General features: G+C 47.7%; 1 protein-coding gene across 5 annotated transcripts in view; it reads left to right on the forward strand.

The window, feature by feature from the left end:
• Positions 1-24,528, forward strand: part of CAMKK1 (calcium/calmodulin dependent protein kinase kinase 1) — a 99,641-nt gene that overhangs the window by 62,360 nt on the left and 12,753 nt on the right. For all 5 annotated transcript variants that reach the window (XM_077919442.1, XM_077919443.1, XM_028707682.2 and 2 more), the window contains exons 7-15: positions 1,792-1,828; positions 2,636-2,657; positions 4,429-4,517; positions 11,674-11,873; positions 12,480-12,533; positions 13,350-13,423; positions 19,926-20,013; positions 20,420-20,548; positions 21,899-22,002. In XM_077919442.1, the coding sequence (XP_077775568.1) occupies positions 1,792-1,828; positions 2,636-2,657; positions 4,429-4,517; positions 11,674-11,873; positions 12,480-12,533; positions 13,350-13,423; positions 19,926-20,013; positions 20,420-20,548; positions 21,899-22,002 (797 nt within the window). The remainder of the gene's footprint in view (positions 1-1,791; positions 1,829-2,635; positions 2,658-4,428; positions 4,518-11,673; positions 11,874-12,479; positions 12,534-13,349; positions 13,424-19,925; positions 20,014-20,419; positions 20,549-21,898; positions 22,003-24,528) is intronic.

A 24,528-nucleotide genomic window follows, 5' to 3' on the forward strand; every position in this document is an offset into this window, starting at 1 on the left:
CGCTCATCTTGCTTTATTGGCTGAGGGAGCCAGCGTTTGTCTGCAGACAGTTTTTCTGGGTCATGTGGCCAGCATGACTAAGCTGCTTCTGGCGAATCAGAGCAGCACATGGAAACGCCGTTTACCTTCCCGCCGGAGCGGTACCTATTTATCTACTTGCACTCTGACGTGCTTTCGAACTGCTAGGTTGGCAGGAGCTGGGACAGAGCCAGGAGCTCACCCCGTCCCGGGGATTCGAACCGCTGACCTTCTGATCGGCAAGCCCTAGGCTCTGTGGTTTAGACCACAGCGCCACCCACATCCCTGACCCTGAAGCATCCCTGCAAATGGTGCATGCAGGATCATGTAACAGGGGCTGTATGCGTCCTCTTGGGCAGGCTTTTTACTTGTAAGGAAGCTAAAGAACATAAAGAAGAAAATAGTTTCAAAACTCAACTCCCTTTTGTTAAAACTGTCCTGGAGATCAGATGCATTTTACATCCTGTTGCTGCTTTCAGATCACAATGCACCGTTCTCTCTCTCAAATGTGGCCAAGTTCTGAGTAAACTCTCCAGAAACCAACCCCAGACATTTTGCAATTTCCCCCTCTTTGGGAAAGACTGCAATGTTTATAATGTTGTTCCCTGGTCCCACAGACAAACAAGAGTTAAAAACCCATCTTTTCCATATAGTCTTGGTAGTCTCCATACACCATTGCAACTAATGCCACATTCACACCATAGATTTAAAGTGCTAAGGCAAGTTCAGCAGTCACGGCTTCCCCCAAAGAGTTCTGGGAGTTGTGGTTTGTTAAGGGCGCTGATAACTGTAAGGTGGCCTCTGTTCCTCTCACAGAACTGGAATTCCCAGGGTGGTTTAACAATCAACCCTTCTTCATAGGGAATTGTAGCTCTGGGAGGTGGGATAAGGTAAAGGTAAAGGGACCCCTGACCATTAGGTCCAGTTGTGGCCGACTCTGGGGTTGCGGCGCTCATCTCGCTTTACTGGCCAAGGGAGCCGGTGTACAGCTTCCGGGTCATGTGGCCAGCATAACTAAGCCACTTCTGGCGAACCAGAGCAGCGCATGGAAATGCCGTTTACCTTCCCATTTACCTATTTATCTACTTGCACTTTGACGTGCTTTTGAACTGCTAGGTTGGCAGGAGCAGGGACCGAGCAACGGGAGCTCACCCCGTCGTGGGGATTCGAACCACCGACCTTCTGATCGGCAAGCCCTAGGCTCTGTGGTTTAACCCACAGTGCCACCTGCGCCCTTCACAAATGACAGATCCCAGAATTCTTTGGGGGAAGCCATGACTGTTTTAAATGGCATCATAGTGCTTTAAATCTATGGTGTGAATGTGGCCTCTTTAAGTTCTTGCACTCTAAGGTCTATATCCGTCTAAATTCTACTGGGAGTAAACCCACTGAAATTAATGGAGCTTACTTGGTCATGGCCATTAATTTCAGTGGGTCTGCTCATGAGTAAAACCAACGGTGGATACACCCCATAATGTTTGCCTCCATTGTCCCTTGTGTCAGGTTTGAGATGGCAACACCCACAGGGCAGAAACCTGCCCCTTCCTACTCTCCTGTAGCACTATCCCTCAGCCCTCTTTTACCAACAATCTCAGCACCTTCATTCGGATTACAGTTCCCAGGCTTCTTGTGAGGGGATCCAGGACAGCATAAAACCGATCCGCGTTTTGTGCTGTAGAATGATATCCTCATCTTTCTGTCATTCGTAAGCTCCTTCCCTCGGCCTGTGATCTGAGGAGGCCCAAAGGTTTGAATAAATCTCTTTCCTTCCAGGTACTAGATGACCCCGCAGAAGACAACCTGTACATGGGTAGGCATGTCCGTCTTTTAGAAAAACGTAATTGATCGACACCGGTTATTTGCGGGCAAACCGTTGTGTGTGGGGGGGAAATACAGACGAGCTGTGTGATCAAGTGGGGCAAATGGGTTTCAAGCAGAGCAGCTGCAAGTGGGACCTGCAACAAAATGCCGCAGCGTGCGGTTACCCCTGTTTAGTGTTTCAGCCAGCCAGCCACGACTCCCTTCAGGTTGCTCCATTCCATTCCTCTCCTCACATTTTCTGATCCCTCCCACAACAGATAATCAGCATACTTTGTGCTTCATTTTCATTCTTCTGGTGGGTTTTATTGGTTTCTTGAAGAGGGGGGTTTAACTTCTTGAGAGGTTGCCGTGTCCCTAGCCCAAGAGCAAGCTGAAGGTCCACCTGTCAGGAATTATTTAGCTGTGATTCCTGCATTTGTAGAGGTTTGGACTGGATAATCCTTGAGGTCACGCCCATTCTGTGATTCCCTTGGAGCAGTTTATAGAAGTGGGACTTGCACAGAATATTATTTCATAGAGCTCTCCAGTTCAGGGTCTGACTCAGTTGCCCACGTCCATTTCCAGGATACTCCATTCCAGTCCCCCATGCTCACAACAGCCAGCCGGTGCAGCATGCACCTATACCTATATGGAGAAAGGGTGGCGTAAATTCAGCCACAGCACAATCCCTTGCATGCTTATAGGACTTTGTTCAACATAAGCGTGTGTATAGCCTTGCAGCCTCACAAGTTAAAAGGCAGGTGGTTAATCAAGCTCGTCCTTTATTTATTTTTCTTCCCTTTTCCATCTCTTCCAGTGTTTGACCTCCTGCGGAAGGGGTAAGTAAATAGCTTGAACCTGACTGCTAGATAATGGCCAAAGGCCTGTCCAAAAGATGTTTTAAGTCGGATGTTTCCTCAGGCTCCAACCAACCTGGTGCCTTCCAGATGTTTTGGACTACAACTCCCATCGGCACCATCATCATATGGAAGTGCTGGCTGGGTCTGATGGGAGTTGTAGTCCACAGCTTCTTGGGAGGGCTTTCAGGTTAGCCAAGACTTATTTCAAGTGCTTAAGCAGTCAACAAAGTAATAGCAGTGGCTGAGTCAGGCATAGATCTCCCATTCCTCATAAAAATGTTAATCATCACCTGAATTCATTCCTTGAAAATGTAAAGTGTGAAGAACAAGTGTTGGCACGTTAGCATACAAGGATTTATTTATTTTTTCCAGCTATTTAATGGTTTGCATCCATTAGTCATTCTCCGAGTAGGCCTATTGAAATGAATGGGCCTGTATGAATCATATCTACTTTGAGGCTTTTTCTACAATCGAGGTATATACATTTTATGAAATAAATTACATAAATACATCTAAATGGGGTGGTATTCAACTAAGCTTTACTCGGGAGTACACCTATTGAAATTAAGAGGCCCTACTTCTTCATTAATTTCAGTCAGTATGCTCTGAGTCAAACTTAGCTGAATACCATCCAGTAGGTCTACTCTTGAGCATAAAAATTTTAGCGTCAAGGTTGCTCACTGTGGCAAGACACTCTGAGGATGAAACACCAATCCTGGCCCAACTGCACTGGCTACCAGTTAGTTTCTAGATTCAGATCCAGTTAGTTTCTCAATTCAAAGTGCTGCTATAAGGACCACCTCTCCCCATATGAACCAACCTGGACTCTGTGATCATAACCTGCGGCTCTTCTTTGTGTGCCCCTTTCATGAGATGCCTGGGGGGTCGACAAAACAAGAAGGGGCCTTTTTAGAGGTGGCTCCCCACTTGTGGACTGCTCTCCTCAGGGAGGCTCACCTAGTGACATCATTACATAGCTTCAGGCGCCAGACAAAAAACATTCCTTCTTCACTGGGCCTTTGGTTTCTAACCATCTATGGCCTTTTTGCATGGGTGGGGGGAAACTAATTATTATTATTATTATTATTATACCCCACCCATATGGCTGTCTGGGCGGCTCCCAACAGAATATTCAAAACACGATAAAACATCAAACATTAAAAACTTCCCTAAACAGGGTTGCCTTCAGATGTCTTCTAAAAGTCAGGTAATGGTTTATTTCCTTGACATCTGATGGGAGGGCATTCTACAGCTCGGGGGCCACCACCGAGAAGGCACTCTGTCTGGTTCCTTGTAACCTCACTTCTCGCAGGGAGGGAACGGCCAGAAGGCCCTCGGAGCTGGATCCGGGCTGAACAATGGGTATGGAGACACTCCTTCAGGTAGCATAGGTTTAAAAAATAAAATGCTGGTTTTAATGTACTTAGGTGTTTGTTTTTTGCTTAAGAAATTGTAACGTGCTTTGAGTTGCAAAATAGTGACTAATAAATTTAATTAATGGTAGCAGTAGTAATAATAATACGACTGAGACTGGATGGGTTTTTTAAGTATGTGGATTTTATCAGTATTTTATAACACTTAGGGTTTTTCTAAAAGTTGAGCAGTGTATAAATGTAATAGGATTTCCATGGAGAATAGAGGAAGTCAGGTTTGATTGCAGCTCCACACTGAACATGTCCTTCCCAGATTGGTCTTATGTGATGATATGAAAAGGCCTTTTGTGGTTCTCCTTTTTTTACCCCATTTTTAGGCCTGTCATGGAAGTGCCGTGTGACACCCCCTTCACTGAGGAACAGGCCCGACTCTACTTAAGGGACATCGTCTTGGGCATTGAATACTGTGAGTATCAAAATGACACGTTTCCATGGCATTTGGGTGGATGGGCACCCAAGGACAAATTGGGGTAGGCCGAGTTCTGGAGCCTCCAGAAGCATATTTGGAGCTGGGTTAGGACCTGCTTTCTAGATTGTTCCGGGCCCTTCTGGAAATATGTGAGAGGTTGGCACAGCATAGGCCTGGTGGTCTCCAGCTATGTTACATCCACCTTCCGTATCTGCAGGCCCCTGGAACATAGGCACCTGCCGACTCAGACCTTTGATCCATCAACTCAGTGTTGCCTACACACTGACCGGCAGTGGTTCTCCGGGGTTTCAGACAATAAATGTTCCCAGACAATGCCTTGAAGGTATTTGAAAGTGACTATCAAATCACCTCTCAGATAAATCTCTTTGAAGGTGCACTCCTGGTTGCCTATCAGCTAAATGGCATTGAAGGTGCATTTTCAAAGTTGGGTGCTGTAACTGCAGATTGGCATGTACAGTGGTACCTCAAGTTACATACGCTTCAGGTTACATACGCTTCAGGTTACAGACTCCACTAACCCAGAAATATTACCTTGGGTAAAAACTTTGCTTCAGGATGAGAACAGAAATCGTGCAGCGGCAGCGCAACGGCAGCAGGAGGCCCCATTAGCTGGGGTGGTGCTTCAAGTTAAGAACAGTTTCAGTTAAGAACACACCTCCAGAACGAATTAAGTACTTAACCCGAGGTACCACTGTACAGTGACCTCCTTTGAACTTTGACAGGTGTCCGTTATGACATTGGTTTATGGACAGGTGGGTGGTTCTGCCCGCCTGTCAAGATTGGCCCATGGAGATGGAGGAGGAAATAAGGTTCTGATCCACCAGTGAGATCCAGTTCCTCAACCTTAATCTGCTTTATATTGGAGTCAGGCCATTTGCCTATCTAGCTCAATACTTCTTACCCTGACTGGAAGCAGCTCTTAAGGGTTCCTGTGCAGAAGAGCCTCTAAAACAAAAATGCAACTCTCTCTGTGTGTGTGTGTGTCTGTCTGTGTTTTAAGGCTTATAAAAAGAACTTAAATTCTGTTGCAACACAGGGTTGTGCCCAGTATTATTCCTTCTCAAAGTAGACCCATTAACAGTAATGGACTAACTTGGGCTCATTAATTCCAGTGAGTCTACTCTGAGCAGTTGGATATGATCCTTAGGGCCCCCTACCTGTTAGGTTAAGGTTACCAGACATCCCTGTTTCCCGGGGAGAGTCCCCAGATTTACAAATCAGTCCCCTGACAAAATCCACTGAATTCGACTGAAGTTGAAAAGTGTCCTCAGATTCCTTGGGGGGGGGGGGGGAAATCTGGTAACCTTATGTTAGGTACCTTCCAAAAGCCAGGCTGATCTTGCCAGAACTCTTGCCAAAGCTACAGAAAAGGCTTAATGTGTGAATGATTACTCTCCTTTGTCTAGACTCCCTCATTCCTTTAAAAAAAATTAAAATTACCCCCCCCCCCTTTGCAAGGCTCAAGCTGTTTTTGTTACAGTGAGGAGCACAGGGTGGAGGGGAAGAATCAATTTCTCCACACACACCTCCGCTCACTGCTTCCTTCCTACAAATCGTAACACCTTTATTGATTGCGTCCTGGAAAGCCCATGGCGGTTAATGTGGAGACGGGCAGCACAGCACCCTCAAGGGAGGTGTTTTAATCTGCGGTTGAACAAGCTGGTTTAGGAAGAAGAAAGGGTGGTGTGTGTGTGTGTGTGTGGACTGTTGATGAAACCACAGGGAGGTTGCAAGCACCTCGTACGCTCACTTTCTCTTCGATTCACAAGCTCAGTCCTGCTGCAGTGCTCCCAAACTCCACCAGTGGCGGACAATGTCAGCAGCGCCCTATGTGCTGCCAAATTTTGGCACACACAGACCCCCTCCTCTCACCTTCCATTGTTCGCGCTCCCCTATGTCCACCTCTGACTCCATGCCAACCTCGGTGTTAAAGGGAAGCACCCAGATATAAACACCCTCTGGGTTCTTGAGGGCTCCGCCATCGACCCATGTCTGCTTTACTTAACATAGGGGCTCTGCCTAAGTCAGATGTGTCAATTTTCCTTTCTTTCTGTCAGTATAGGGCAGCTTCCGACACTCTAAAGCAGCCCTCTATTCAGAATAATCAGGACTAGAACCTTGCTTTACTTGAAATAAGAGACCATAGTTCAGTGGCAGGGCATCTGTTTTGTATGATAATAATAATAATAATAATAATAATAATAATAATAATAATAATAATAATAATTTATTATTTATACCCCACCCATCTAGCTGGGCTTCCCCAGCCACTCTGGGCGGCTTCCCCAAAATATTAAAATACTGTAATACATCAAACATTAAAAGCTTCCCTAAACAGGGCTGCTTTCAGATGTCTTCTAAAAGTCTGGTAGTTGTTCTTCTCTTTGACATCTGGTGGGAGGGCGTTGTACAGGGCGGGCACCACTACCGAGAAGGCCCTCTGCTTGGTTCTCTGTAACTTGGCTTCTCGCAGTGAAGGAACCGCCAGAAGGCCCTCGGCGCTGGACCTCAGTGCCCAGGCAGAACGATGGGGGTGGAGACGCTCCTTCAGGTATACTGGACCGAGGCCATTTAGGGCTTTAAAGGTCAGCACCAACACTTTGAATTGTGCTCGGAAACGTACTGGGAGCCAGTGTAGGTCTTTCAAGACCGGTGTTATGTGGTCTCGGCGGCCACTCCCAGTCACCAGTCTAGCAAGACCTACCAGAGATGAGTTGCTATGATCATTAGGCCTGACACTCCTGTGCAGATCCTCTTTCTGGTAACAAAGAGTTAACTCCAACTTGCTCCGTGTGATTGACTGCAGGCTCGCTCCTGTCCTATGGCTGGGGAATGTCCCCCTGCCTGAAACCCCAGAGAGCAGCTGCCAAGTCAGTGTTGACAAATACTTGGTCTGACTCAGTGCAAGGCAGTTTTCTATGTTCCTGTGACCTCTCCCCTCTGTCTTCCCTTCCCCTGAGATTCCCCCCATCCTACATCTCTCCCCCCTCACACACCCCGCTGCAGATTTCTTTTGATAGGGTGTTAAATCATTCCTCCCCTCCAGATGCTGTGAAGCGAAGCCGATAGCTAAAAGCGTGTTTCTGTGGCGGCAGCGCCTTATGGAGTGCTCTTTGTCCTTGAACTGCGGCAGGCAACTCTGCTGATCAAATATAATGCGGCAAGCCTCGGCAGACGGCATGATGTGCCATTGTGCTTGAAGTGCATTCGTCCATTCATTCATTCCCCCTCCCTTCCCTCCCTCCCTGAATGGTGGTGGAATCTGTGTGGTTCTCAGGCTGCTGGCTTCCAGGCATGAAGATGCCAGCGCAAGAAAACAGGCTGTGAGGTTTCATTTCAGACATTTGCAGTAGCTTTCTTTCCTCCTTTCATCTATAATCTCAGTCAGCCAAACTTACTCTCTCTGGTTGCATTTGCACGAAACATTTTAAAGCACTGTGGTACTGCGTTAAACCACAGAGTCTAGGACTTGCCAATCTGAAGCTCGGCGGTTCGAATCCCCGCGATGGGGTGAGCGCCCTTTGCTCTGTCCCTGCTCCTGCCAACCTAGCAGTTCGAAAGCACGTCAAAGTGCAAGTAGATAAACAGGTACCGCTCCGGCGGGAAGGTAAACGGCGTTTCCGTGCGCTGCTCTGGTTTGCCAGAAGCGGCTTAGTCATGCTGGCCACATGACCCGGAAGCTGTATGCCGGCTCCCTCGGCCAATAAAGTGAGATGATCGCCGCAACCCCAGAGTCGTCGGCGACTGGACCTAACGGTCAGGGGTCCCTTTACCTTTACCTTTTACTGCTTTTAATAGTTGTAGTTCCTTCTCTCCCTCCCCCCCGCCTTGCAAAGAAAAAGCAAAGAATTCTGGGAGTTGTAGTTTCTTGAGGGTGCTGACTGAGAGTTGTTAGGAGACCCCTGTATTCCCCTCACAAAGCTACAATTCTCAGAGGTCCCTGTAAAAAGAATTGATGTGAAAATTGCTCATCTAGGTGTTGCTGAACTAGAATTCCCATCCGTTCCAGCAAGTGTGGTCAGGGATGATGGGAGTTGTAGTCCAGCAAGATCTAGAAGGCCAAAGGTTCCCTACACCAGGAGTAAGAGAAGGTAGATTGAATTATGAGGCTGGTGTGAAAGTGGAGCTTGTTTATAATTTATTCGAATTTCAAAACTGCAAGCTTTGATATTAGCAAAGATACACACACACATATATATTTAAATTGAAAGAAGGGAAAATAGGGAGGGAGAGAGGAAGAATAGGAAGAGAGGGCAAAGATGTCCCATAATTTTAATAATGATAATACCCTTCCCATCTGGCTGGGTTTCCCCAGCAACTCTGGGCTGCTTCCAGCAAAATATAAAAAAATAATAAAATGTCAGACATTAAAGAACTTTCCTGAACAGGGCTGCCTTCAGATGTTTTCTGAAGTTATGCAATTATTTATCTCCCTGACATCTGACAGGAGGGTGTTCCACAGGGAGGGTGCCACTGCTGAGAAGGCCCTCTAATAAATAGTAGTTGTGCAAGTGGATAGCTCGGTTGGTTAGAGCACGGTGCTGATAACGCCAAGGTTGCAGGTTTGATCCCCGTATGGGACCTCTGCCTATTCCTGCATTTCAGGGGGTTGGACTAGATGATTTTCAGGGTCCCTTCCAACTCTGATTCTAAGTTTTCATGACAATGGGAAGTAGCGTTGTTGTTTTCCCCTCCCCTGGGGAACCTTGACAGAAGCGCACAGGAAAGCATCTTATATACCAAGGATGCGTCTGAGCAAGGAGCCGAACTCTCCTTCATGCTTCTTCCTGCACGTAATGATTACCTGTCACAACCAACTTGGGAGCCCATTTGTTAGCTGAACGTTTTGCCAAAGCAGCTCTTCGGATCGGCTCCTGCCAGAAGCCGAGATTCATCCTTCACTGGCTCTCTGTTGGCGGGGAAGCTGCCCAGTGTGAGCCCAAATGGAGGCTGGGTCTCAGTCCCCGGCCTTCCCAAATTTCTTAAGATGTATGTGTTGTAAGGGGAAGAACATGCTAGTGTCGTGCCCTTGGGAAACGCTGCGCGGGGGTCTCAGGTGGGTGGGTGGGTGGAACAACCCTCCTGTCGGTCATCAAAGTCATCCCTCCTGAAGTCAGGACAATTAAAAATGATAGAATTGGAGATCTGGAAGGGACCCCAAGAGCCATCTAGTCCAGCCCCCTGCAATGCACAACTCACAACTAAACTGACAGATTGCCATCCAACCTCTGCTTGAAAATCTCCAGCAAAGGAGAGTCGCATCACCTTCTGAGGTGGCCCATTCCACTGTCAAATAGCTCTTACTGTCAGAAAGTTCTGCCTAACGTTTAGTCGAAAGCCCATTTCCTGTCATTTGAAAGGGTGCGTGTTTTGCTAGGTCAGGGGTCTGCAACCCACGGCTCCGGAGCCGCATGTGGCTCTTTTACATCTTTGCTGCGGCTCCGGGGCGGATACTAGCGAGGGGAGGAGGTACATTGTGCTCCCCGACACTCCCCACTGTGGCGGGCGCTGTACTGGCTGTGACGTCGCATGGGGGCGGTGCGTGCGTTAGTCACACACCGTCCCAACATCACCTTCCCGCCCGCCCGCTACATTGTAAGGGGCATGTATGCTGGTCACTGCATTGAAAGGGGAGTGAAGAACACACACACAGAAAAGGTAACTTGTTAATTTAACGTTTATTTCTATGAGGAGGAGTAATTCTGAGGGGTCAAACAAAGAAATAATAAAAAAGTGACAAAAAAGTTATTTTTATAATGACGAGTTTTGCGGCTCCCAGTTTTTTTTTCCTTCGGAAACGGGTCCAAGTGGCTCTTTTTGTCTTAAAGGTTGCAGACCCCTGTGCTAGGTTCATGCAGCCAAGAGAACAGCAAGAACCTGTATTTTAAATTGGGGTGTTTTTTTTCTTTTTTTATTCCCCTATCATGTTTTTTTTTACTGTGATTTTATTGGTGTTAGGGCCGGGGAGGGTGGGGTATAAATAAAATTTATTATTATTATTATTATTATTATTATTATTAAGAAACAGTTGCTAAGTAGGGTCTGGTCCAAGCCTTAGCCCAAGAGGTTGTAGGAATGCAGGCATTTGCAGTGATGGAATTCCTCGAGCATCCGTAAACCAACTGTTTTGACTGATAACATAGCAGGACCCCTTTCATAATGAATTCATTTATTTGTTTGGCTTAACACACACACACACTCCTGCTCACATAGCCCTGTTGACATTCTCCGTGTGTTGGTTGGCAATTTGCCCTCTTTACCTTGTCCCATTACCCAAACCGACAGACTGCAAGCTGGGCACTGCAGCAGCGCTGCTGCGGCATTAGAGATGCAGGTCACATCCATGCACCAAAAACTTTTTTTTCCCTTTTGCTGCAAGGGGATGGTTATGCAAAAGAAACTGACCTCAGACTGTACACCTAGCATGGCGAGAGGTGCAGAGTCTTTGCCTTGAGGCTGAAATTACCTTGATTTATGGCACAGCTGCCCTTGGAATACATTCATACATACATAATGTTGTTTCTACGTTGCCTTCCCATAGTTAAAACCATCCTCAAGGCAGCTTATGCAAGAAAGAAGTATGTAATTGCAAACATAACAAAGGTAGTCATAAACAAGAACTGAAACATCGAAAATTACACAAGCAATTAAGAATAAGATTTAAAATGAAGATGCAAATCATTAATATTAAAAAACAACAATTGAAACAAAACAAAAAACCCCTAAGCAATACCCCAGTACAAGAACTGTACAGAAAAGCAGGACCTTCTGCATTCAGTGCAGGTGCTCTAACCACTGAGCTACAGCCCCTCCTCCATCTGGAGAGAAGATCAGATCTCTCTTAGTTATCGGGATCTTTCACTCGCAGCCATGAACAGAAAGTCTCTCTCGTGTATATTGAGTTGTGCACAGCAGCAAAAAATTGCAAACAGGAACACACACAAAAAACCAGAGAAAAAGTAAACAAAGAATTAAAAATGCAAACCATAAAATGTCACTGCCTGGAGGGACAAAAGTGCATCTCCAAAGGGATAATAAAACTATATAAAACTAAATGGATTATCCACCAATGAGTTCCATCATGACTGAGAATAAAGGTTCTATAAAAGTTCTCCTCTCTGCCTCTCTTCAGTGCATTACCAGAAGATCATCCACCGGGACATCAAACCTTCCAACTTGCTCTTGGGGGATGACGGGCACGTCAAAATTGCCGACTTCGGAGTGAGCAATCAGTTTGAGGGCAGCGATGCCCAGCTCTCCAGCACTGCTGGGACTCCAGCCTTCATGGCCCCTGAAGCCCTTTCCGAGTCTGGGAAGAGCTTCAGTGGGAAGGTAGGATGCTGCTTATGTGATGTGGACCCCGCTTGGGGAGGGGACCCCAATAAGAGCCCAGTAAGAGCTGATCTGAGCTCTTACTAGTGGCGCTGTGGCTTAAACCACAGAGCCTAGGGCTTGCCGATCAAAAGGTTGGCGGTTCGAATCCCTGCGACGGGGTGAGCTCCCGTTGCTCGGTCCCAGCTCCTGCCAACCTAGCAGTTCAAAAGCACAAAGTGCAAGTAGTTAAATAGGTACCGCTCCGGCGGGAAGGTAAACGGCATTTCCATGCGCTGTTCTGGTTTGCCAGAAGCGGCTTAGTCATGCTGGCCACATGACCCAGAAGCTGTACGCCGGCTCCCTCGGCCAATAAAGCAAGATGAGCGTAGCAACCCCAGAGTCGGTTACGACTGGACCTAATGGTCAGGGGTCCCTTTACTTTTTAAGAGCTGAGCATGCTCATTGGCCACAAAATGCTGACTGGCTGTAACCGGGGTTGGAGCGGAGCAATGGGGAAATGGGGAGGAGGTGGAGTATTCTGAGTGGGGGCGCTTTATACCACAACATTTTGTTGCAACCTCCCCAGAGATCTGATTTTTAAAAAATCTGTTTGCTTCTTTTCAGGCACTAGATGTCTGGGCCATGGGGATCACACTATTTTGCTTTGTGTATGGAAAGGTAAGATGTCTGTAAAAGGGGGACGGGTTTTTGTGGTGGTGGTTGGGGCAGGGCCGGCCCACCCTTGAGGCAAGGTGAGGCAGGTGCCTCAGGGGCAGCAGATTACTATCATTTCTTAGAGTTATATGCTGCCCTTCATCACAAGATCTCAGGGTGGTTCACAGAGCAAAAGCACAAGGTAAGAACAAAAGTAAATGGTTCAAATGAGAACAACAAAACAGTGCCCACCAAACTCATTTATCAGGCTGCAGAATATTAATTAGCCAGAGGCTGATTAATGGCCTGAAGTAATTTCTTTCTGGAGCTGTTGTTGATGATGGTTACTAATTGCCAAATGATTAGATAAAAGAATCCTGAGCAAATTATAAAAAGAACATAAATCTCAGGCAGGCTCATGATGGAGAAGGAAGGCAGTTCTTAAGTGTGCAACTGAAAAGCATCTTGTATGAAGATGTTCTGAGAATCTCTCTGCAGGAATCATAGGAGCCAACTCCTAGGGGCCAAGATCCCTTCACACCCCCCCACCCCAATAAAATACTTGAGGGGGCTGGTCCCCCTCAAAGTTGAGGACCGTTGCCATTCAAATGGTGTGTGTGCGACACATCTTGTGACCTACCCCACCCCCAATATTTAAATTCAAGTTGGCACCCCTGGCAGGAATGCCCCAGCCTCCTTGCAGAGCTGAGCTCTCAGGGTTCCTTGGGATTGGTTATAGAGGTTTAGTTTGTAAGTGTAAACAAGAGGGCTAAAGCAGAGGATTCACAAAAGCATGCAAACCTTTGCTCTGTTTTGCTCTGCCTTTGCTCTGTTTTGCAGTGTCCTTTCATTGATGAATTTATCCTTGCTCTTCACAACAAGATCAAGAACAAGCCGGTGGATTTCCCGGAAGAGTAAGTAAGCTTTGCAGGTCGCAGTGGAGCACAAGGTTGCTGCAGATGACTGGGAATCCCAAGTGAGAAGAAGGGCTTCTGTTGTCCTCAGGTCTTGCTTGCAGACTTCCCATTGGGGCTTCTGGTTCACCACAGTGAGAACAGGATGCTGGACAAGATGTGTCTTTGGCCTGATGCTCTTAACCCACAAGTTTGCATTCTCACTACCTCTCAGAGAGAGCCAGTGTGGTGTAGTGGTTAAGAGTGGTAGACTCGTAATCTGGTGAACTGGGTTTGCGGCTCTGCTCCTCCACATGCAGCTGCTGGGTGACCTTGGGCTAGTCTCACTTCTTTGGAGACTCTCAGCCTCATTCACCTCACAGAGTGTTTGTTGTGGGGGAGGAAGGGAAAAGGAGAATGGTAGCTGCTTTGAGACTTCTTCGGGTAGTGATAAAGCGGGATATCAAATCCAAACTCTTCTTCTTCTTCATTGTGGACCAGAGGAGGTGGTTTTGCTTCACCTCGCAGCAGCATTGAGCACAGTTGACTCTGGCATTTTTCTGAGCCCCTGGAAGGAGTGAGATTATGACTCATTGCTCCGGTCATTGCTGACACTACCAAGTTAGACATTGTTGTCATTTTCCAAGTTAGCCATTGCTAACATTTACCAAGTTAGGCATCGCTGACCTTTAGCAAGTTAGATGGTCCCCCCCTAATGAGTGCTGCACCATTTGGTTATCTGTTTTTCTCCTCTTTTCTCCCCTACCAGCCACTCTGTATATGTCCTGCCTGACATGAGAGAAAAGTCTTTCCCTCCCACAGCAAAGGCTACACCCAGCTCCTCCCATTCTGAGTGGGCAGATATAGCATCCTGGCTTAGTGGTTCTCTGGCACTTTCAATAAGGGGCAAGTCACAGGTCCAAGAGGGAAGACAGGATTGTGGCATTTCCACCCAGGGAAATGTGAGCGGGGCTTGTAGTGGCAGCCAAGGACAAGAAACCGGGAGCCAGCCTTGGCTTCAAAGATAGATGGAGAAGTATAAATAAATACATGAATAATGAGCCTGAAGATGTGATCCTGTATATTTACACACGCACACAAGGAGATTCATATATATCAAAATGAAATATTTTAAGAAAAGTATCTAGAGTGCACAGGTTTTGCAATGGGTCTGTGCATCTGGCTGTTAACCTGGTTGGTGGTTCGAGTCTACTCAGGGATGGCAGGATTCCTGAATTGCAGATAACTAGTAAGAGCTGTTTGACTGTGGAACGGTCTCCCTCGGGTGGTTGTGGCTTCTCCTTCAGTGGAGGTTTTTAAGTAGAGGTTGGATGGCCATCTGTCATGGGTGCTTTAGCTGAGATTCTTGAACTGCAGGAGGGCTGGACCCTTGGAGGGGGGGTCCTTTCTAACTCTAGGTAAAGGTAAAGGGACCCCTGACCATTAGGTCCAGTCGTGGCCGACTCTGGGGTTGCGATGCTCATCTTACTTTACTGGCCAAGGGAGCCAGCGTACAGCTTCCGGGTCATGTAGCCAGCATGACTAAGCCACTTCTGGTGAACCAGAGCAGCGCACGGAAACGCCGTTTACCTTCCCACCGGAGCGGTACCTATTGATCTACTTGCACTTCGTGCTTTTGAACTGCTAGAAGGGCAGGAGCAGGGACCGAGCAATGGGAGCTCACCCCGTCACGGGGATTCGAACCAATGACCTTCTGATCGGCAAGTCCTAGGCTCTGTGGTTTAACCCACAGCGCCACCCGCGTCCCCCCCCCCTTCCAACTCTACAGTTCCATAATTCTGTGATACTTTAGGAAGCTGCCATTGGCCTATCTATCTAGCTCAGTGTTGTCTACTCTGACTGGCAATGGGTTTGAGACAGGGGGAACGGAGGGGGTGGCAGAGAGAGAGGAAGAGTAAAGGGAGACAAGAGAAGGGAGAGAAGGGGGTGGCAGAGAAAGAATAGGCAGTGGGAGGCAGAGAAAAAAGAGTAGGGAGTGGCAGCAGCAGCGGAGGAAGCCGCTCAGGCACCTGGAGCAGGGTGAGCCACCCATAGGGGCAGAGTGCACCGTGGGGCCTCCGGAGTCTGCCTGCCTCCTCCCACTCAGTTGCCCTACAGCGGGGGGGGGGGCAGTGGGCGGACTGTTTGGCCAGCGTGGAGCCTGTGCGCGCCCGAGCCACCATCTCTCTCCCAGGAGAGACGCATGACTCAGGCGCACTGCAGGCCCTGTGGTGAGTGCATTTTGTCACCCTGCTCAGTGGTGACACCCGGGACAGACAGCACCCACAGCACCCCCCTTCCTTCACCCCTGAGTGGCAGAGAGAGAGAGGAGCAGGGCAGAAATGGGTGACTTTACCCCTTTGGGGGGCTCCGACCTCACCTTCTGACTGACCTTGCTTGTTGCTAACATGCCGCTCCAGCAGACCCCCCCCCCCAACAAGGAAATGCAGCCCCTAGCAGGAAGAAAAAACAACATTGCCCATCCCCGTCTCACAGCTTTCGTAGAAAGTTTCATTGTCCCCTTCCCAGCCCAGCCCCAAACTTGCGTCTCGAGCGAAGATGCTGCAGCTGTGATTCTCCCAACTCGGCGTTGCACCAAGGCAAAGGATTCCTGACCTACTTGCATGAATTAATCCTTCGTTCCTAATTGAAATGTAAAGATGATATCATATCGCCGCCGCCGCTTGAAAAGGAATATCGGGGGAAGAATGTGGGTGGGTGGAGAAACGAACGGGGGGAAGCGGCAAGTGTTCGGAGAGAGAGCCCCCTCTTCCTTTAACCCGGGTGTTGGATTGTAAATCATGCATTACACAGAGGGACTGGGTATCCTCACTACCCCCCGCCCCCGTTAATGGTCTAAAACTGACTACAGTGGTACCTCAGGTTAAGTACTTAATTCGTTCCGGAGGTCCGTACTTAACCTGAAACTGTTCTTAACCTGAAGCACCACTTTAGCTAATGGGGTCTCCTGCTGCTGCTGCACCACCGGAGCATGATTTGTGTTCTCATCCTGAGGCAAAGTTCTTAACCTGAAGTACTATTTCTGGGTTAGCGGAGTCTGTAACCTGAAGCGTATGTAACCTGAAGCGTATGTAACCCGAGGTACCACTGTATCTAGGAGATCCTTACAACCAGGCTGAGCCAAGGAACCATACTGCCCCTTGTTTAATCACCCTTTCTGTATGCTAGGAAGTTGGGGTAGGTTTGTGATTTGGAGGTGGGGGGCTGTCAATGCAAAGAAGGGGTGTTGTCCAGCAAAGGTCCCGGTGGTGATGGCCATGTGGCTGCGATTGTTGGCCATGGGCGACTGCCCTTTCCTCCCCACCCATCACATAGCGCAGGGTGCACAATGCCCGTGGGGTGTGTCATTGCGCTTGCCAGGACTTCCAGCATGGCCTGTGAAATGTCTCAGTAAAGCTGCCCTCCGAAACCTGGGAGACTGAACTTGCCTGGGGCCTGGAATCTTGTCCCTGAGACGCCCCACTGAGGCAGCGCTGCCTAATCTGCTCTGACGCTGCACGCTAGTATGCAGTAGCTCAGGTTCAGATTTTACTATTGAAGCCTTGCAGTGCCATGGCGATTTCACGCATTAAGTCCCCAGTCAGCTGGGAGTTCCCTGGGGCATTCTTGCCATGGCAGCATAAGTCCAGCAGGGCCCTGGCAGGATCCCCTAGCCAGCTTAGCCCTCTGAGTTCTGGGGCAAGCGTACTCCGGGTTTCAGAGCAGTTGCTGGAAACGCCAGGGGGAGAGAGGGCTCTTGTGGTGCTGGTGTCCGAGCTTGTGGGTTTCCCACAGGCATCTGGGTGGTCATTGTGAGAACAGTGTTCTTGTCTAGATGGTCCATTGGGCCTGATCCAGCCGACCCTTACAGTAGCACCTCGGGTTAAGGACTTAATTCGTTCCGGAGGTCTGTTCTTAACCTGAAACTGTTCTTAACCTGAGGTACCACTTTAGCTAATGGGGCCTCCCGCTGCCGCCACACAATTTCTGTTCTCATCCTGAGGTAAAGTTCTTAACCCAAGGTAATATTTCTGGGTTAGTGGAGTCTGTAACCTGAAGCGTATGTAACCCGAGGTACCACTGTATTTGGTTCTTACTAGGGAAACTTGTCCATCTCAAGTTTCCCTGCCAGTTCCACCATTTCACATGATCCTCTTTCACCTGCCTCCTCCTCCAAACTATATATTTGGAGTTTATTAGTCAGCTCTGCGAGAGACTCTTCACATCTGCCACCTCCGCAAGGGATTAGCTTTTAATGGGCTGGCTGGGCCTCTTCCTCCTAACATCTCCTGCGGCAATAACTCTTCGCTGCCTGGCTTATTTTGACATCCCGGTGACCTGTTCTTTCCATCTCGAAAGGCCTCTCTCCTCATTAACTTGTGTAGAGAGGCAGGGGAATGGCAGTGTGTTGACTCAGTGTTTAAACCTAAGCCTGTTAATTTGATAAAGCCCCTAAGAGAAGCGGGACTGGAGGCGGGAGAGAGTGCAAGGAAGGAGAGTATCATCAGATTAGTCCTGGCTGCACCACAGACCTCCCAGAGACTCAGTCAGTGCACTGGCTGTTTCATGGGACCGTTTGCAAGCCGAGCATATTCTGCCCTGGCTGCAGAGGCCAAGGAGCATCTGTTTACTAAAAAAGACCTTGCTATTTTCTGCACTCAGGCATGGACAGAAGCCAGTCAGTCACAAACCATTTGTTCTGCGCCGTTGCTTAGTTTTCCCATTTGGAGTTCACAGGTTTTTATGCTCCAACGGAGCTGGTGCGATCTGCTTGGTCTAATGTTCTCATTCCTAAAGCATGATTTGTAAGGTAGTTAAATTTTGAATCAGGGTTCAAGATGACCTCGACAGATTGGAGAACTGGGGCCAAAACAAGCAAAAGGAAATTCAATAGGGACAAATGCAAGGTTCTGCGCTTTGGCAGGAATAAGCAGCTGCACAAATATAGGATGGGGGACACCTGGATTGCCAGTTTGTGGATTGTGAGAAGGATCTAAGGAGTCTTAGTAGACCACAAGCATAAAATGAGTAAACAGTGTGATGCGGCAGCAAAAAAAAAAAAAAGGGGGGGGAAGCTAATGCAATTCTGGGCTGCATCAACAGAAGTCTGGTGTCCAGATCAAGGGAAGTTATTTTGTTGTTTAGTCGTTTAGTCGTGTCCGACTCTTTGTGACCCCATGGACCAGAGCACGCCAGGCCCTCCTGTCTTCCACTGCCTCCCGCAGTTTGGTCAGACTCATGCTGGTAGCTTCAAGAACACTATCCAACCATCTCGTCCTCTGTCGTCCCCTTCTCCTTGTGCCCTCCATCTTTCCCAACATCAGGGTCTTTTCCAGGGAGTCTTCTCTTCTCATGAGGTGGCCAAAGTATTGGAGCCTCAGCTTCAGGATCTGTCCTTCCAGTGAGCACTCAGTGCTGATTTCCTTAAGAATGGAGAGGTTTGATCTTCTTGCAGTCCATGGGACTCTCAAGAGCCTCCTCCAGCACCATAATTCGAAAGCATCAATTCTTCGGCGATCAGCCTTCTTTATGGTCCAGCTCTCACTTCCATACATCACTACTGGGAAAACCATAGCTTTAACTGTATGGACCTTTGTTGGCAAGGTGATGTCTCTGCTTTTTAAGATGCTGTCTAGGTTTGTCATTGCTTTTCTCCCAGGAAGCAGGCGTCTTTTAATTTCGTGGCTGCTGTCACCATCTGCAGTGATCATGGAGCCCAAGAAAGTAAAATCTCTCACTGCCTCCATTTCTTCCCCAAGGGAAGTTATAGTACCACTCTATTCTGCCTTGGTCTGATCACATCTGGAGTCCTGTGTCCAGTTCTGGGCACTGCAGTTTAAGAAGGATATGACAATGGAGCTGCAATGTGTGCAGAGGAGGGGGAACCAAGATGACCAAAGCTTATGAAGAATGCTTGAGGGAGTTGGGTATGTTTAGCCTGGAGACTGAGAGGTGAAATGATAGCCATCTTCAGATATCTGAAGGGCTGTTGCATGGAAGATGGAGCAAGCTTGTTTTCTGCTGCTCCAGAGGAGAGGACCTGAACCAGTGTCTTTAAATGTCAAGAAAGGAGATTCCAATTAAACATGGAGGAAAACGTTCTTACGGCATGAGCTATTCAACAAAGGAACACCCTTCCTCGGATGCTGGTGGACTCTCCTTCCCCGGAGGTTTTTAAACAGCGGTTGAATGGCCACCTGTCAGAGATCCTTTTAGCTGTGGTTCCTGCACTTCAGGGGGTTGGACTAGATGACCCTTGGTGTCCCCCTCCAACTCTACACTAGTGTGCTGCTATCATTCAATATGCAGCCTAGGTCTCCATCTCCCCCATGTCAGCATGTTTCAAAGAGAGTTTGTTGCTTGTATTGGGTATGTCCATCCCGGTTTCTCTGGTTTTTCCAGTTTGGGGCTATTGTTTTTTTAAAAAAACTCCTACAAAGTAGTTCAGTGGCTGAACACAGAGGATTGGCAGCCTGTAGCTTCTGTCCCCATAACCAAACACTTTTCCCCCCCTTTCTGCCAGGCCTTGGATCAGCGAGGAGTTAAAAGACCTGATCCTGAAGATGCTGGAAAAGAACCCTGAAACGAGGATAACGGTCCCTGAAATTAAGGTAAGTGGGACATGAACTTTAATAGGAACAAAGGAAGCTGCCTTATATGTATACTTGTCCTTCCAGCTCACTGACCGGCAGTGGCTTTCCAGGGTTTCAGGCAGGGTTTTCCCCAGCCGTTCCTGGAGATGCCAGGGTTTGAACCTGGAACCTCCCTGGCTTGCGCAGACTTAGAATTTTGCCACCTCTGGGCTGTTAAGTTTCAGTGTCCCTCTCGTTTACATGTTAAGTTTTATTAGAGTTGCCCCACCAAGCTGTGCCTGACCTCAGCCAGCCCCACCTCCCTGTGCCCTCCAACACCTAGCTGCCACCCCTCAGGATTTGCCGCCTGAGGCAGCCACCTCACTCTGCCTCTTGCCAGGGCTGGCCCTGGCCGTGATAGCCTTCGCTTGTGTCTTCCATGCAGCTGCACCCTTGGGTGACGAAGTTCGGAGAGGATCCTCTGCCTCTCGAGGAGGAGCATTGCACAATTGTGGAGGTCACTGAGGAGGAAGTGAAGAACTCCGTCAAGACAATCCCGAGTTTGCCTGCTGTGGTGCGTACTGCTGCCGTTGCGACACTGTGTTGTGCAGAGCTTAAAAGCCACCATCCCTCTGCATTGTGTGGTTGATGGTACAGAACTGGGTGCTTGGCTAATGGCCGGTGTGGGTGCTCTTTGTTCAAAGTTGCGTTGCAACACACCACATTAAGCTGCAGAGTGGAAGGAGGTTGGATCCTGTTTTCCCCAGCAGAAGGAGAAGAATGCTGAGATGGATGCTTTAGGATTTGACTGGGGAGCTGGTTCAGAAGGTCAGGAGCTACTGTACTGACAGTAGCCTTGTCTGTGTTTTTCCGCTTGCTTCTTCTCTGCCCTAAAATGCCTGCTCAACCTATATATTGCAAGCAACTTATCAGGCGAGCCTGACATAATAATAATGCTTATATTGGAAGCCACCGTCATAATCTGGTATGCAGCATTTGAAATTCACCAAGCACATTTTGCACCTGGCTCTCGGCCACTTAGAAGCGGCTTAGTCATGCTGGCTTAGTCATGCTGGCCACATGACCTGGAAGCTGTACGCCGGCTACCTCGGCCAATAAAGTGAGATGAGTGCTGCAACCCCAGAGTTGGCCACGACTGGACCTAATGGTCAGGGGTCCCTTTACCTTTACCTTTACTAAGCATGTTCTTGTTTCCACTGTGAAAACCTTCCTAGTGATTTGAGGTGCTTGAAGCACTCCGTCCCTTTAAGAACAAAAAAATAGCTCTTTTGGGGTCCAGCATCTTGTTCTCACAGTGGCCAAACCAACGCCTGTAGAAAATCCACATGCAGGACTCAAGCGCATTAGCAATCTCCGTGATTTCCATCAAGTAGTATTCACAAGAAATACTGCCTCCTAGTGTGGAGGGGAGAGCACAGCCGTTTGCCCAGTCCTCTTGTAAAACCATCCAAATTGGTGACCACCACTACCTCCAGTGGGAGAGAGTTCCATAGTTTAACAGCGTGCTGTGTGAAGAAGTGCTTTCTTCTATCTGCCCTGAATCTTTTTTTTAATAAGCTATTTTTATTAAAGCTTGAAACAAAGAAAGAAAAGATAATATACATAAATAAATATCAAATATCAAGCATTTTTTAATCTGTCCTGAATCTTTGGACATTTAGCTTTATTGGATGTCCATCAGCTCTAATGTTACTGGAGAGCGAGAAAAACTTTCTGAACAGGCTGCAGTTGCAAAACAAAAAACATACAATCACGTTTTTAAAAAAAGAAGGCTGCAATCGCAATCTTGGGACTGAAAGTTTGGAAAGGCTTTCTAGAAATAGATGAGTGACATGTGTTCTTCTTCTCTGTGATCCATTTGCAATCCTGATTTCTTTTCTTCTTCTTACCCCCTTCCCTAAAGATTTTAGTGAAAGCCATGCTGAGGAAACGATCTTTCAGCAACCCATTTGAGGCCCAGGCCAGGCGAGAAGAGAGATCCATGTCAGCTCCTGGAGACTTATTAATGTATGTACCTCTTTTTCTAGTATTTGTCTACAGCAGGGTAGGGGAGCCGCACTACAAAGACAGGAAAAGGGTTCTGTACCTGGGATCTGTGGAGATCTGGGAGGAAGCGACAAGCTCAGGAGCAATCACATTACACTCCACCACAATCTCTGAGCAGTGAGAGACTTCTGGGGGTGCAGGGGGTGCCTGCCCTGTCCCAGGGTTCAGTTTCGTTGGAATGAAGGTCAGCAGAGACTGTGGTGTCATTAGGATATATGGTTTTATTTACACATAGATACATCCAAAGGACAAGATGGACATGCTCACAGCATTGATACTCCAACAGATCCTGTTTCTCCATTAGTCACAGATTTGGATCCAGCACAGAGCAAGTCTGTGTGTCTCCATCTTCCATTTCACCCACATTGCTGTGGCTATGGTTCTCCTACATAGCTGCTAGGTGGGGTGGGTGGAGACAAGGCCCACCCATTAGCCTGGAGGGCACCATCGCTTAGTTGCAGCTTTTGCAACCTGGTTTATTCTTTTGGGATGCTGATGAGGACACTTCAGTGGCCAGCTAAGGTCCTTGTCTTAAACTTGTCTGACCTGTTCAGCAAAACCTCCTCTCTGAGATTCTTGGGCACAGGGATCCAAGAACTGCAAGGGTCTCTGGGTATCATCCAGACTGACCCCACAAACCCACAAAGGGGAAGAATTATTTGAAGGCAGGAGATTGGCTGAGTGCTGAGGAGGAACTGGAAGAGCCCTCACACAATTGCACTGTTCATGATGCTCATTTGCACTGCATTCAAAACCAATTGGGAAAAGGGAAAGTCTCATTTTTAGCAAACAGAAAAGCGGCACCCTAAAAGTTGCATTTTAAATCATTTTTAAATCCCCAGCTTGTAATTCTGCATAATGTTTCCAGTGTTCATATTTCTCTAAAAGTAAATTAAGGGCCAAAGACAAGGCAATTAAAAAAGCTTTCAAATCGCACAGTTGGTCCTTAATTTACTTTTAGAGAAATATTAATTGGTGTGTTCCTTGCCCTCACCCCCCCCCCCTGAATTATATATTGATTCTGTGACCATCAGGATTAATGTTTAATCATTTTGCATGGCAACTTTGGACAGCCGGGTTCACTTTTCGACACCCAGTTCCAAATTGCGGCAAACTGAAATAGATTTTCTCTTTTTCAAGGAGACAGAAATAGCAAAACAAATTGCAAGCTTTCTCTTTGGGGGGGTTGAGATGAAGGTGGGGGACAGAAGCTTTCTGTTCTGATTTGCGTATTCTTGACATTAAGGTTTTATCTGTGGGCAGAGAAGGAATAACGCCTTTGCACAGGGAATAATGAAACGATAAAACTGAACCAATTATCAGTGGTTGATGCTAATCTTTCCCCCTGTATGGGTTTCTCCACAGGATGTGCAGAAGTGAAAGGAAAATAGTAATTAATTATGTGAGCCAGGTGGTTAAAATAGAAACTGGTGCAGTTTTGTAGTACACCTTATACTATGTAGAATATACTACAATACTGCAATTACTAAAAACTACAAATACGCGTTCACAACATACATTTGAAGCCTGATGAAAACACTTCAGTCAACCATGGCTGCTAAACATCCCCAAAAAAGAACTCTGGGAGCTGTAGCTTGTTGAGGGTGGCTGAGAGTTGTTAGGAGACTCCCATTCCCCTCTCAGAGCTATCATTCCCAGAATGCTTTCACCATTCAGCCCTTTCCCCAGGGAATTCTGGGAATTGTAGCTCTGTGAGAGGAATAGGGTCTCCTCCATCTCCCAGCATTCTTTGGGGGAAGCCATGACTGTTTACAGTGGTATCATAGTTTCCTGTCCTACGGGTCCAAAAGCTGACCAGGGCGAAGGATTGATTGATGCCCCAAAGAACCCAGTTTCAGGGATTCCAAAGAAAGTTCTAGCACTTCATTATAGAGACATAGCAAGAGACTTACATGCAACAGTGCAGTGCTGAATTCCTTGCTGCCACACCTCAAGATGGATGTTGAAGCGGCTTTGTCAGTGAGGGGCTAATTGTACATGGGCTACTCACATGAAAAGCGAGCTACGTAAGCTGGCAGCAGTAGCTCAGTTAACCACCCTTGGCTTAGAGGCCTGTTCCCCACGCCCACCCCTCTCTCAGAAAAAAGGAGTAGTCGACAGTGTGAGAAGCTTCCCCTCTCCCAACTAACTGAACCAAAAGTAAGGCTTCAAAGCAAAGCAGATGAGCATATATGATCTCATTTGACAGCTCACACCAATTAGTCCCGCTTGACTACCGAGAGGGCCTTTATAGGCCTACCGGGATATTCACACCGTGTACACAGAGTGCTTTTGCCTAAATTGACTCTCAGCACAATCCTATGCAGGTTTACTCAAGAGAAAGCTCTATGGTATTCAGTAGCTTGCTTCCAGGTGTAGGATTCACCCATTGAGCTCAAAGTAATTTAGGTCCTGGAACCCAGGGACAAGTCTTTCTGAGTCCATGCGCACTGCAGGGTGCAGAACCTCTGGCCTTCCAGATGATGG

The sequence above is a fragment of the Podarcis muralis genome, chromosome 15 (assembly GCF_964188315.1).
Source record: "Podarcis muralis chromosome 15, rPodMur119.hap1.1, whole genome shotgun sequence".
Classification (NCBI taxonomy): Eukaryota; Metazoa; Chordata; class Lepidosauria; order Squamata; family Lacertidae; genus Podarcis; species Podarcis muralis.